Source organism: Oryzias melastigma, linkage group LG24, assembly GCF_002922805.2.
Source record: "Oryzias melastigma strain HK-1 linkage group LG24, ASM292280v2, whole genome shotgun sequence".
NCBI classification, from domain to species: domain Eukaryota; kingdom Metazoa; phylum Chordata; class Actinopteri; order Beloniformes; family Adrianichthyidae; genus Oryzias; species Oryzias melastigma.
Genome location: NC_050535.1, coordinates 6,363,198 through 6,377,490, shown reverse-complemented (window position 1 = coordinate 6,377,490; position 14,293 = coordinate 6,363,198). Strand labels below are relative to the sequence as shown.

Genomic DNA, 14,293 nt, shown 5'->3' with positions numbered 1-14,293 from the left:
AGGGCCTCATTAGCATGGGGAGTATTAAACACAAATTAATATTTTTGAAAACATGTTTTCTAAATGTGCTTTGTTAAAGTGTCATTTGGTTGAGCAGGAAGATAAAGGGTTAAGAAAAAAATGAAATTTCTTTAATCTTGTATTTTTTTATAGGCTGGCAACATCTGGCTTGACAAGATCTCGACTGATGTTCCTTGCATTAAGAATCTGAGGAACAGCATCTCTACAGTTGAAATGCCATCAATGCCTGAAAACCTTTTCATGAACCTGTAAGTGTTTTCGAACTAGAAAAGTTCAAATTGATTAAATTAGGTTTGTTTGGATGTTTGTGACATATGCTTGGTTTTGACATCTCACCAGTGAAAGCACACTCAAATACAAGTTCAACCAGAACCGCTTCACCATGACCATCCCGCTGCCTCTCGGAGGGAAATCGTCAAAGGAGCTGAGGATTCCCCGAATGGTCACATCCCCACAAATATCTATTCCTCAGCTGAGTATGGAGCTTGCCCCTCAAGCCCTCCAAATTCCAACATTCACCATACCCTCTGAGTATGATCTGACCTTGCCTCTGCTGGGAATGATGGAAATGTCTGCCAAGATGGAGAGCAACTACTATGACTGGAATGGAAAGATTGAAGTCGGTAACAACACTGGCGAGTCCCCCAACTATGTGGCCAACATCAAGATCCAGGCTGAGAGTCCAATCAAAGTTCTCTCCTTTACAACAGAAGGTAAAGTACTTCCATAAATACTTTTTTAGTATCTCTAAAATATGCAAAAACTTTAATATAATTATCTTTTCTGTTTTATAGGCTCATACTCGATCACAGACACAGAAGGCAAAACCATTGAGGTGATTCTGGAAGGATCCTTGAAACACATGCTCATTAACACAGGGTTCAGTGTGCTGGAAAGCATTGCTGTCACAGAAAACATACTTACAACAGGTCGCTACAACATTCAGGCTTCCTCATCGATGGGTCTAGACACATCGGCAACCATCACCACCCAATGCACCCTCGACTCCAGCACTCTCTTTGGAGATCTTAATGCGGATGCCAGTGTGACTGTTGGGTCCATGGATGCCACCTCATCCTATCTTCACACCTTTTCCTTTGAGCCTGCAAAGAAAGAAGCAAAAATGGAGAGCACGCTCAATGTGAACTCTAAAATAGCAAAGCTTTCAAACAAAGTTAAGGTATCCTATGAAAACGATGAATTTATGTTTGATTCCAACACCAACCTGAACAGTGACCTAGTCAGACACACCACCAAGATAGTCCTCAGTTACAAAGACACCAAGCTCACCTTCCAGTCTGACTCTGTGACCAATGCTGAAGGCGAGAAGATGGTTCGTAGCCAGATAGAGATGTCTGCTGCTGCAGGACAGGCCACCCTCAGGATTGAGAACCAAGCTGGTGACACAAAAAACCGTGTCTACTCTCTGCTTACTGGGTCCTTGAACCCCTCTGGGCTGGAAGTCAATGCTGATGCCTCCATTAACATCTTCTCAAGCATTGCATCTCACAAAGCCACCTTGACCCTAACCATGAATGGGCTGACAACCAGCTGCACAACAACCGCCCACCACAGCCCACTGACATTTGAGAACATTTTCCATGGTGGAATTGACACCTCTGGCGCCACTTTGTCTCTTACAACCAAAGGAGGCATAAAAGACAACAAAGCTGAGCTCAACATTGAGGGCAACCTTGCAAAGACAGAGGTCTATTTTAATGGCATGTTTAAGGCTAACCTCTTCGACCTGGATAGCATGAACAGAGTGAACTTCAGGCTGAATGAAGATGGCATCGTTTTCTCTAACAACGTGGTTGGATCTTTTGGTGATATAAGAACCGAGAACACCAATTCAATGTCTCTTTCACTGAGATCTTTAACCCTCCAGTCCAAAACCGACAACTTCTTTGACCAGAGCAACTCCTACATGCATGACATTTCAATTAATGTTGAGCGTTACACTGCTTCTGTTAACATGAAAAATAACCTCAAGGTATTGGCAATTAGCTTTGTAAATGACGCACAATTCAGCGCACAGCCCTACAACATCCAACTGTCCGGAACACTGATGGGAGCCTACTCTGAGGAAGAGCTCAAGCACACTTATGAAATCAAGTTTGTTGACGCAGTCTTCTCTACAAAGACCAATACCGTTGGAAAACTCCTGAGCTCCCACATTGCCCATACTACTGACATGGAGATTGCTGGTCTGAGCATGAAACTCAACAATGTGGCCAACTTCAACTCCCCTACTCTTCGCCTGGACAGCAAAATCAAGACCACCGCTGAACCCTTTGTTCTCAACGTTGATGCCATTTTCAACTCCAATGGTGCAGTGTATCTGTTTGGAAAACATAGTGGTGAAGTTTACAGCAAGTTTCTCCTAAAAGCAGAGCCCACGTTGTTCACAGAGTCATTTGAGTATAGAGCCTCAACCACCCATGAAATGGAGGGCAGACAAACCATCAAGACCAACGTGGACAACAAATTCAACACCAACCTGAGCCTCCAAAAGCAAAGTGTAACACTGAAGATGACAACCAAAGTAAACGACCATGCCTTTGATGAAGAGATGACCGCATACAACAATGCTGAAAAAATGGGCGTTGAAATGAAAGGAGTGGTCTCAACCCCCTTGTTCAGTGATGCAAGTCAAGATTACATCATCTCTGGATTTGTGAAGTATGACAAGAACAGCGACAGTCACTTCCTCCAGATTCCCTTTGTTGAACATCTGCCGGCAGTCATTGAAAAGATGAAAGTCACTTTGATGACTCTGATGGACAGTAGCATTGACATGTTCAAAAACTTTGACTCAAAGTATGGCATCACTGTCAAGTTCAACAGCAAGGTTGCAGAACTGAAAGAAGTAGTGGACAACTTTGACTTCAATCTTTTGGTCCAAGATGTAAAAATGTTCCTCAAGCCAGTGGAGAAGTTCATCACAAACCTCACAATAAGGTTCCCAACCAACAAAGTCATCAGTTTCCTGAAATCTATCAAGGACAAAATTCAGGCCGCAATCAAGAATTGCAACATTTCCAGCAGGTTGAATGCGATTTATTCCAAGTTAGAAGAATTTCTTTCCAACTATGAGGTTGAAAAAATTGTTGGAGAACTCATGGATGAGGTAGTTAAAATTATGAAGCAGTATCAGGTCAGGGAGAAGATCCAGCAAATATTTGATTCTCTCAAAAGCATTGACATCCAGCCATTGGTGGAAAAAGTTAAGATCCCAGTTCAGGAACTGCTGAATGAGCTATATTCCTTTGACTTCAAGCTGCTGCTTGATGACATAAGTGACTATTTCACAAGACTGATCCAGAAAATCAAATCCTTTGATTATGACACCTTAACCACGGAGCTCAAGGAGAAAGTGGCAGAGATGAGTAAGATCCCCTGCTTTGGAAAACTTTATGGTGAGTTCAAAATTACTTCTCCTCATTACAAACTCAGTACCACTGCTGACATGGAGAACGTGACAACCATATCCATCACACCAGAGTTTAAAATGAACCTCAAATCAAAAGCTCAGTCTACTTTGAAAGTCCTTGACTACACTGTGGATGCCACGGCACACTTTGCTTTGCCCAAAATGAGGCACCTGTCCATCTCTGAGAGTGTCGATGTTGCCCAGTCATCCTTTACTCTAAACCACAAGGGAGTGATGAATCTCTACGGCCTGTCAGCCCAAGCTTCTGCCAACACCACTGCTAAAGTCAACACTGAGCTTTATAATGGAGAGTTTTTGAACAATGCATTCTTTGCCATGAGAAATGGTATTTTTGCCTCAGTGGAGACCGCTTGTAGACATGATTTCAACATGGCACCTCTCAGGACAGGCAGTGATGGAATGATATTTCAGAAGACTGTCTTTGGGCTTGAAGCAGGCACAGCCCGTCTGACCTTAACCAATGTGGCTCGAGAGAAATATTCCATTCAAGACTTTTCTGATGAGATAACCCACAAGAGTGATATGGAGGTGGTCATGGATCTGCACACAACCAAACTGACCTTCAGTGGAGACACTAACAGCAAGTTCCTAAAATTGGAGGAAAATCTTCTCGTTGATGCATGCATTTTCCGTCATTTCATTGTTGAGGCCAAGATGGAAACTGAAACACCTTTTTGGAGGGACAGTGTCACCGAGGTTAAGCTTGAGGCTAAAGCTGAAGACATGAGAATTGACGTCACTGCCTCTCACGAATCCCAGCTGGTGGGTCAGGTTGAAGGAAAGCTCTCAAGTTCTCTTCTTGCTCTAATCACACCTACAGAGCTTTCATTTGACACCAAAAACAAGGGGGATGCCAAGTTTATTCTTCCATTCAAGCTGTCAGGCAAAGTAAACCTCCAGAATGACATGGTTTTCACTCTGAACTCTGATGTGCAGCAAGCAAGCTGGACAGGGCTGGCAAGATTCAACCAGTACAAATATTCCCATCTATTCTCACTGGAAAACCTTGATAAAGAAGTTAATATGCTTTCCCAAATCAATGCAGAAGCAGATCTTGAACTGCTGAGGCAAACTATCACCATCCCTGAAATGACGCTGCCTCTGGTCGGCATGAAGACACCAAGAGTGGAGAGCTTTTCCCTGTGGGAAGATGCTGGTTTAGATTATTACCTGATCACAACTCAGCAGACATATGAGATGAATTCCAACCTCAAGTACATCAAAAACCCTGAGGTGATCCAAATTAATGTGGGTCCAGTCGTTCAGGCCATTAACAGCAATCTCAAAGCACTACGCGAGAAAGTCATTGCTGGCAAGGAAAAGTTTGCTGCCACTCTTGGTTCATCCTACGACAAAGCAAAGGTTCAGTATGAAAAATACAGTTCTCAGGTCCCAGAAACCATTACAGTTCCTGCCTATAAAGTTCCAGTGATTGATTATGACTTGTCTTCATTCCAAATCCCCTTGCCAGTTCCAAGAATTGTAACATTGTCTTCTCAAGATGTCTCATCTGCTCTCAGCAAAATCAGAATTCCAAGGATTTCCATACCCAGAATTCAAACAATCAAGATTCCAGTAATGGGCGATCTGATTTATGAGGGTTTCATCAAGACTGCAGTTATCGATCTCAAAACTGATGCCAGCATTCTTAACCAGGACGGCCTCTCTGCCAGATTCGATGCCTCCTCCTCCTCTCCGTTTAACCTCTTGGTTGGAAAAATTGAAGGCAAGACCAACATGAACACAGCGGGTGAATTTAAAATGGACTCCATCCTTGCTATTTCCCACTCAGTCCTGGAGGGAAGCCACAAGAGCAACATCGCCCTAAACTATGAGACTGTAGATGCCTCCATCATCAATACAGGACGACTGAATCTACCTTCCCAGACTGTGGAAATCAACCAGGAGATTACTGGAAATCCAGTGAAAGGCCTTGTCGTCTCCATGTCCACGCCATCTGCAGGTCTCATTGCTGTTCAGGTGCAAACCAAGCGGCTCGCCCAAATGAAAGCAAGAGTGTACGGTCAATATCCGGTAAGAAACCAGTAGTTTTACCACTCATCTTTTACCAGCTAACAGTTTTGATGTTCTAATTCCCTTTTTTGTTTACCTTTAACAGACTGACCTGACGAAGGATGTCGATATCGTTGGCCTCAAGGTGTCAGTGATGGACTCGAACAAGCTGAACCTTCAGGCAACCTGGAATATGGAGATGCCCTATGAGATGATGCTAGGATTGAAGAAACAAGTAGCCCCAGCCATGAGCGTGCTGTCTGATGCTGGAGTCAGAGCTTACAACAAAGTCAGCAAGCAATTCAGAGGCCTCAAAAACTCTTTAGAAAAAGTGAAGAAGCAGGGGAAAGTTTTGTTCAACAGGGCTGTTGAGAGCATAATGGCATCAGATATCTCTGAGGTTATGACCACTGCCGCAGATAGAACCATTGTAATTCTGAAAGAATATCAAAAGAAAGTTAAACTTTTCCTTAACGCTGTTGTGAAATTCCTCAGAGAAACCAAATTCCAGATTCCTGGCTATGAACAGAAGCTCTCTGGTCTGCAGGTTTACAAAGAGTTTAGTGCTTTTGTTGCTGATGTTTCTGAAGAGGCTGTTCAAAAGATCCCAGGGTACTTTGCCACTATGTTTGGAGATGTCCTCGACGAATTCCAAGCCATTCAATTTGTCTTTCCTGGATCTGACCGCATCATCAGTGGTAAAGAGCTTCTTGATGACTTGTTGCTAGCTTTGAGGGAAATCCAAGACCAGATCATCATTGCAGTGAGGAAACTTGGTGACATCTCACTTGAGGACATTTTGAAGAAACTCTATGCATCCGTGCAGTTCACAGTTGCACATAGCGAGAGGTTTCTTCAATCTCTTAGATCTCTCAGTGCAGAGAGTCTCTCCAAATTTTTCGACGAAGTGATCAGCGATGCGATGAACTCCCAGATTTTTGCCGACGTTGCAGAGCAGCTGAGAGAAATTCACAGAATCATTCTGGAATACCTCACAGCTGTGTCTGATAAAATCTACAGCATTGTGGAAGACGTGTCCACCGAACAGCTAAGATCTGACATCCAGTCCTGGATTGATTTATCTGTGAAACGCTTGAATTCTTTCCACAACAATGTCATCAGAGCTCTCAAAGAAACAACCAAGAGTGTTAAATCGTACGTTAAAGTCACTGACAGACAGATAGATGTTGACATTCCTTTACCACTTGCTGCCAGATTCAACTAAAGGATCCTGACACTTTAAAAAATACAACATAGTGTTAATCAATTTCTTTGCAACCAACACCACAACAATAAAGAAAGCTAAGAAAATGTACATCCTTTTGTTGTTTCTGTACCATTACTCCACATAATTTTGTTCATTGTGTCACTGCAGACTAACAATTCTTTTCACCCTCATGTGTTTTCTTTGTCTTGTACTATTTAAAAACCTCTCTGGGTATCAATAAAATAAGTTTTTACTGCATAAAAGTCTAAGTGTTTATATTAATAGTTGAAACTAATTTTCTGACAATGGATTTAAAGGATTTGTTCCACCTCTAAACCAAATAAGAGTGCCTCTTAAAAAACCTGCTGAACACAATAGAACCAAATAGCTATTAGTCATTGTGAAGTCTAAGTTAAAAATAGTTCTTGTGACACACCAACTTTCTTATCGTTAAACAAAGATAGTTGGTGCACAGAACAGCAAGGTTGTGTGTTAACAATGAAGCTGACACAAAAATGTCCTATTTGCAACTTCTTGTTTTAGAGAATGACTCACTTTCCAGTTACAGCTCTTACATCATTTAGGCAGTGACGTATTGTAAAAAAAACCAACACCCTTGTTACCATAGGGACACATGGAAAAAAACACCAGAAAAATACAACAAAGTTTTCTCATAGAATGATTGAGATACTTATCACTTTTTTAATTACTATTAACTGTTCACCTATTGAGATAAAATCCAAATTGTGGACATTTTTATCTTTATAGTCAGAATGTTCTAAAATATGGCTTTTTATATTAATCTCATCACTGACTAAAATAAAAAAAATAAAAAAAACTTTATACTGTTTAGGGGTGTGAAACTAAATTGCACAAGGGGCCAAAATCCAAACACACCTTAGATTGAACAGGATAAACATTTATGGAACGCTCAAAAACCACATATTTAAAACTTTAAAGGCATACATTTTCATTACCTGTTCCCTGGTGGGAATGCTGTAAGCTGAATTTGGCCACTGAAGATGCTGAAAATAATAGCTAAAAACGCCAAAGATGATAGCTGAGAACGCCAAAGTTGATAGCTGAAAACCCTGAAGCTATGAGCCAGCTAAGATATTAGCTAAATGCCAAATTAGCCTATTTTTTTTTTTTTTTTGCCAAAACAGCTAGCATGCAGCTGAAAAATAGCTAAACTTCAAAAAAGCCTAAAAAACGGAAAAATTACTAAATTAGCTAAAACAGCTAGCATGTAGTTGAAAAATAGCTAAACTTCAAAATAGCCTAAAAAACCGAAAAAAGACCAAATTAGCCAAAAAGCTAGCATGTAGTTGAAAAATAGCTAAACTTCAAAATAGCCTAAAAAACGTAAAAAGACTAAATTAGCCAAAACAGCTAGCATGTAAATACTAGCCTAGCTCTGAAACAGCCTAAAAAAAATTTTAAAAGCTCCAATTGGCCAAAAAAAGCTATCATGTAGCTTAAATATTAGCTAAACTACAAATTAGCCTAGAAAATCTTAGTAAATGACAAAATAGTCCAAAAAGCTAGCAGTTTTAAAAATTTTAAAACCATAACTTTTTAACATAATTATGAATAATAAAAATGCAGAAATATTAATCCAGAATAAATGAATTTAAACCATAAATAACTTTCAATATTTTACTCTCCTTAAAAATATATTTTGTCAAAATGATGGTAGTTAAAAATGAGCCCAAGATAACATCAGGGCATTAATAACAAAAAAATTAAAATGATCTGGAGGGCCGGGGTCTTGACTTTGACACTCGATTTAAATGTAATAAAAGCACAACCCCCTAGTGCTTTCTTAATATATAGTTGACACAGCCACTTTAGCTATATAAATAATCTGAAATATTCAAATAGATCTTTACTGAGAGGATAAATTACAAAAATACCCCTCGCCTTTATGGGGGAAAAAAAAGACTTAAGCAAAGGAATGTGGACAAACATGTAAACATGATTTTATTGGCATTTTCAGAGCAGTAGCAGTTCTTCCCTTGTGGTACCATTTCAGAACCATTTCACAACAGTAACCAAGAGGACAAATTTTGGCACAGTCCTCTCCATGTTTTACTCAAAATAAGAAGAGGAAACCTGCAGCAAGCAGTGTCAGAACACTGTAAATCAGAGGCACAAGTGGGGCCACTGTGACAATATAAAAAGTCCAGCACAATGCATTCCCATCCTGTAAGTCAGCACAAAGCCTAGCAACAGAAGGCAGACAGGAATGTGACTTTTATACCACTCCAACTCTGCCTGGATTTGTTCAAAATGCACTTTTTAACTTAAAGTAACTTCATTACCGACTGTTAGGTTTTTCTTTTTTTTTTGCTTGTTTTTAAGTACACATTCAAAAATACTTTCTTTGTACGAGGAACAGAACAGTAAATCCACCGGGCTTTTACAACAGATCACCATGTAGCAACAGTGTCAGGAACCGATGTCCATTCGGCAAACACTCCCACCAGCATGCAACAGGATGGTTACACAAGACATTTGTGCAGCCACGTAAGAGCACGTTAAACACATCTGTTCCTATTAAGTTATTTCCTTTAAGAATAAACGAGCCAAAAGTAAGTACATTCATCGTTGCAGTGAATTAACCCTTTAACTGCCTGGGAAATGTTTAGAAAACATGTTTTAAAAAATATTGATTTTGTGTAGTACTCCAGGTACGGAGCTCCTAAAGGGACATTGGAGAGAAAAAAATTAAGTATAATTTTTTTTTCCAAAAATTGAAATAATAATAAAAAAATAATAGTAGTTGGTAACGGATGTGTCAATTAGTAACCAGAACTTTTTTTGTTTGCTTATTTAAAAAAAAAAAGTTGGTGTGCACCAGTCACTAATACGATTTTTTTAATTTTTTGCTACTTTAATTTTTAGAAAAACAAGTTTTGATTAGTAACGGGAACTTTTTTATTATTCATTTATTTTTTAACGGAACTTCAAAGTATTTAAATATATATATATATTCAGTTTACTGTTATGTCTCTTTAGGTGCTCCGTACCAAAGCAATAAGCAGCAGAAAAAAAATGATTTTTTGGGGGGAAGTTAAAGGGTTAATACAATTTCAGTAACTGTCTTTTACTGTGTCAGTAATGGACCACATTTACATTCAAGAAGCCTTTTGTTAAAAGTGGGTGCAAGTAGGTTTGGGTAAAAAACATACAGTGATGGATCTAATGTCCTCCCATCAGGCATCTTCGCGTCTAAAAAAAACTTACTTTTTCCACACATATTTAGAAAATTACATGTGAATAGTCACCCAGAGCCAAACCATGCAACCCGCCTCTCTTCATTACTTTAATAAAATAGAAAATTCATAACCTTCTCATAACTTTCTCTATAAAATACTGTGCAACAGGTGAAAACAAAAGTACTTTCAAAGGTCTATCAAAACGTTAGCCCTTTTTATGAAGGCAAGCTGGGAACTCTGGGATGTGACTTTCATTTTATGTGTAAAAACTAAACTTTTTTTAAAATACAAATATGGTTTTTGAACTGTAAACATAAGCTTGTCTAGTAAAATGTAGAAAAAACTTCACCTAGCACTATCTCCACCAATATTTATGAATTATTGTAGTGTCCAAACACCGCAGGTTCACAAAAATGTTATAACACAAACTGGTAATAAATTAATTAATGCTTTTTTTTTTGTCTTTTTAAAGTCCACATATAGTGACCTATCCAGACTCAGGCCTTTGGCAAGGACGTGTCCACATGGGAGGTGGCTCAGATTTCTTTTCACCCCCTCCACCAGTCAGACTGTGATCATGTGACTCACAAAAAACAACAAAAATCAGATGATATTCAAGTGTTCTCGGGGAAAAATGTGGAAAAAAAGTCTGCTTGTAGTGTGTGTGGTTCAATCGAGGGCGTATGGCTCCAGGGGAGTGCCCAAACCATGCCCACACGTGTCCGGACGCCTCAGCGCGCGGATGGGAGGATGATTCACATTAAAACGCAGCATTTGAGGCAACCGTCTCCAGGTGTTCTCCGCTTTTGCAAGGCCGCTCGCGTTGCCGTTTCGAAAACCTCCCAGATCCCCTCTTTGGTTTTGGCGGAGCACTCCAAATAGTCATAGGCGCCGATGCGCGCGGCCATGGCGCGGCCGTCCTCCGCCTTCACGGGCTCCATCTTCAAGCGGGACAGCTCGTTCTTGGTGTTCTCGTCGTTGCGCAGGTCCTTTTTGTTGCCCACCAGAATAATCGGCACGTTCGGGCAGAAGTGTTTCACCTCGGGGACCCACTTTTCGGGGATGTTTTGCAGCGAATCCGGGCTGTCCACGGAGAAGCACATGAGGATGACATCAGTGTCCGGGTAGGAGAGGGGGCGCAGGCGGTCGTAGTCTTCCTGTCCGGCCGTGTCCCACAAAGCCAGCTGGACCTGCTTGGTGTCCACCTCAATGTCTGCCACGTACGTCTCAAACACAGTCGGGACGTACACTTCGGGGAACTCGTCTCGGCTGAACACAATAAGCAGACACGTTTTCCCGCACGCGCCATCCCCGACCACCACCAGCTTCTTCCGTATGTCTGCCATTCCTGCCTTTTAGGAGGTCCTCCACGGGCGGATCATCCAAAAACACTGACGTGGTCTTCTTCTGCTTTCTCTTTTTTACTCTTTAGTAGGCAAAATCTGACCAGTTTAACGAGAAACACAACATTAAAAACTCCCAGCCATCCGGGTGCTTTTATAAAGCCTGAGAGGGTTCCTAAATATAGCAATCCAATTGGAAATAGGGAGGTGAGATCACACTCTGAATGGAGGAAGATGATTGGCTCCTTTTGGGGAAGGGGCGTGTCCTAAGACAAGACGGACCATACCACTGCCGGTGTAGTCAATAGACTACCGGCTTTTAAAAATAACCCAAAACTATTAAATAAAGCGAAATTTAAAATGTTTATTTATATATTTTATCATTAATAATAATAATAATAATAAATACATATAATAGACCCAAAGAAAACTTTATCAGCTCTAAAAAAATAAATAAATAAATCATTATTGGTAACACTTTTCCTGAGTTTTTTTTTTTTTTTTAATGTAGCCAATATGCGTTTGGCAACACAAGATATACCCTCTAAAAATAAAAAATAAAATAGATTTACATTAGCTTTGTCAGACGTACGTCCACGTAGTTCGCTCTATTTACAGGGAGGGGGCACCAGCGACGCCAAAAGCGCTTAGCTGAAGCTAAATCACCGCACTCCAAGGAAACAAAACAATATAGAATAGGGTTGTCGGTGTGCAGCGAGCACAGATCCTCTCTCGATACAAAAAGGCGTGAGTATTTTTTCCCCCTTTTGTCCTCATGATACCAACACAGACGCTCCCAGACGACTCATTTGAGGGCAGTTTACCGCAAGATGAATATTTTCCCCTTTTGTTTAGCGGTTAAGGCCCCTCTATTTGGAACTTGAGGGGGGCCATGTTGTTTAGCCGCTGAGTGTTTGGCTGATGTTTTAGCTCTCAAAACAGCAATTAGCTTCTATTTTAGCTGACATGGGTTGTTTGGGCTGTTGAACATATTTGTATGTAATTGACAGAGTTACGGAAAAGCACAAATGTTTACAAGCTATTTAGCAATTCATTTAAAATATCGACTTCTTGCCGGTGAACATTGTTTAATTACCGAAGTGAATTTGACGGCTGCTGTAACAAACCAATAACAAACACAACAGGCCCGCTTTCCTTAGCATTAGCCGGTTAGCCATGGATGTTGCGAAGGCGAACTCCTTAATGATGTCCATTGTCGTGAACATGTTTTGCACTTTTTAACCGGTGGAATTAAACAAAGTTAATTCGATACACTAGTGATAACTGCCACTCAGTTTGTAACAATAATCTTTATTTTTCCTGAAAATTAGTTATCGCTGCTAACTTAGCTTGCTCATTAGCAGCGGGCTTGCTAGCAAGCTTGGTAAAGGTTTGTACTTTGATTTAACCCGACATTAAACGCTTAATTTTAGCTTTTTTGGTTTAATTTTCATACATATGTTTTGAAATTATACAAAAATGATTAATATCGAGTTTTTCCTCCTAAAATAACTTATTTTAAGAGAAAACATTTCCATGTTTTATCGTGGCCACAATTAGCTAAATATCGTTACTATCATAATGTTAGATTTGCAGTTTATTATCTGTTTTTTTTTTTAGCTAATACTACATAATTTCTTTTAATTGTAAATCACACCAACAAGTTTTGTCGTGAAGATGACTAAACTTTATAATTACTGAGGTATTTTATTGTGAAATTTTGATGGTTAAAAGTCGGTTATCTAAATAAAAATTTACACACAAAAACCAGAAACGCACATTGGGTAATTGTTAGCTGCTTAAAAAGAAATGATTATCCCGAAAACACATTATTTTGAGGGAATCTTTCAATAGAACTACAATATAAGCTTCCCATAAAGCAGACTTTCCATTTTACACTGCATTTTATGTAAATAGTTTTGTTTTTTAACCTAGAATTTAATCATTTTTTAATTAAAAAAAACAACTTTCCTGCTAAAAACATGATGAATCGCACGCAAAAGTGCTACATTATTAGTAGTAGAACTCATAAAAACCCATTCTGATGAGAAATTGTGTTTTAACATGTTAAAATTTAAAGGAAATTAAGCGTAAAATTGGATTTTTGAACATTTCTTTATTCAAATTGTTGTCTAAAAGGGAAAAAAACAAATATAAAAAAAGGTGGGAAAAGTGTATAGGTGTGACGTACAAGTTCCCAGCTCTGCTCCTTTCTATTGACGACTAGATCCATTAACGTCTTTGTTTTCCTTGTCTGACCCGGCATCTGCTTCAAATCTGTGAAACTGTAAAACTCAATATTTTTGTTGCATCGCTAACGTTATGTTGAGGTTGTGAGTAGGGCTGCTGCAATTAGTTGACTAATCGACTATTAAAATTGTCGACAATAATAATTAATAGTTGATTAGTCGTTACTTTATATTATATGGAGTCAAAGTGTCGTAAATTTCAAAGTTACTATAGCATTCTGCTAGCCTTTTGGACTATTTAGGCATTTATAAAGATTTTTTAGGCTGTTTTGGAGTTTAGCTAATATTTTAGCTACATGCTAGCTATTTTGGCTAATTTAGGAATTTTTTTCAGTTTTTTTAGGCTATTTTGCAGTTTAGCTTATATTTCAGCTGCATGCTAGCTGTTTTGGTTCATTTAGGAATTTTTCCCTTTAATAGGCTAATTTGGAGGTTAGCAATTTCTGCTACATGCTAGCAATTTGGCTTATTTACCGTAGGCTTTTTCTGTTTTTTTAGGCTAATTTATCATTTAACTAATATTTTAGCTGGCTTTCAGCTTCATGCATTTTTAGCGCTAAATTTCTGCTATCAGCACCACAATCTTCAGCGGCAATTTCAGCTTACAGCATTCATACTAACACTATCGCAGGTTATACTATATATCTAGGTTTTAGTTAGCTTAAAGTTAACGATGAGTGTTTCACATCTAGTTTGCGCATGACCCGATTAGTCGACTAATCTGAAAAAGTAATCCTTGATTAGTCGACTATTAAAATACTCGTTTGTGGCAGCACTAGTTGTGA

General features: G+C 39.4%; 3 protein-coding genes across 3 annotated transcripts in view; 2 read left to right on the top strand and 1 right to left on the bottom strand.

The window, feature by feature from the left end:
* The window catches only part of LOC112157941 (apolipoprotein B-100), a 17,169-nt gene extending 10,216 nt beyond the window's left edge, over positions 1 to 6,953 (top strand). Inside the window, exons 23-26 of the mRNA XM_024291052.2 lie at positions 154 to 269; positions 361 to 734; positions 816 to 5,509; positions 5,595 to 6,953. Coding sequence (XP_024146820.1) covers positions 154 to 269; positions 361 to 734; positions 816 to 5,509; positions 5,595 to 6,713 — 6,303 coding nt within the window. The 3' untranslated portion in view covers positions 6,714 to 6,953. The remainder of the gene's footprint in view (positions 1 to 153; positions 270 to 360; positions 735 to 815; positions 5,510 to 5,594) is intronic.
* Positions 6,954 to 10,387: 3,434 nt separating this feature from the next.
* LOC112158298 (rho-related GTP-binding protein RhoB) lies at positions 10,388 to 11,404 on the bottom strand. Its single transcript, XM_024291582.2, has one exon. It carries the CDS (start codon positions 11,260 to 11,262, stop codon positions 10,672 to 10,674), a length of 591 nt encoding a protein of 196 aa, XP_024147350.1. The 5' UTR covers positions 11,263 to 11,404; the 3' UTR covers positions 10,388 to 10,671.
* A 103-nt stretch (positions 11,405 to 11,507) lies between these two features.
* pum2 (pumilio RNA-binding family member 2) overlaps positions 11,508 to 14,293 on the top strand; it is a gene marked incomplete in the record, with an annotated part of 25,328 nt that continues 22,542 nt past the window's right edge. Inside the window, 1 exon segment of the mRNA XM_024291677.2 lies at positions 11,508 to 12,006.

Coding starts and splice junctions, on each gene's coding strand:
- LOC112158298 (XM_024291582.2), bottom strand. CDS start 11,262: ATGGCAGACATACGGAAGAAGCTGGTGGTGGTCGGGGATGGCGCGTGC.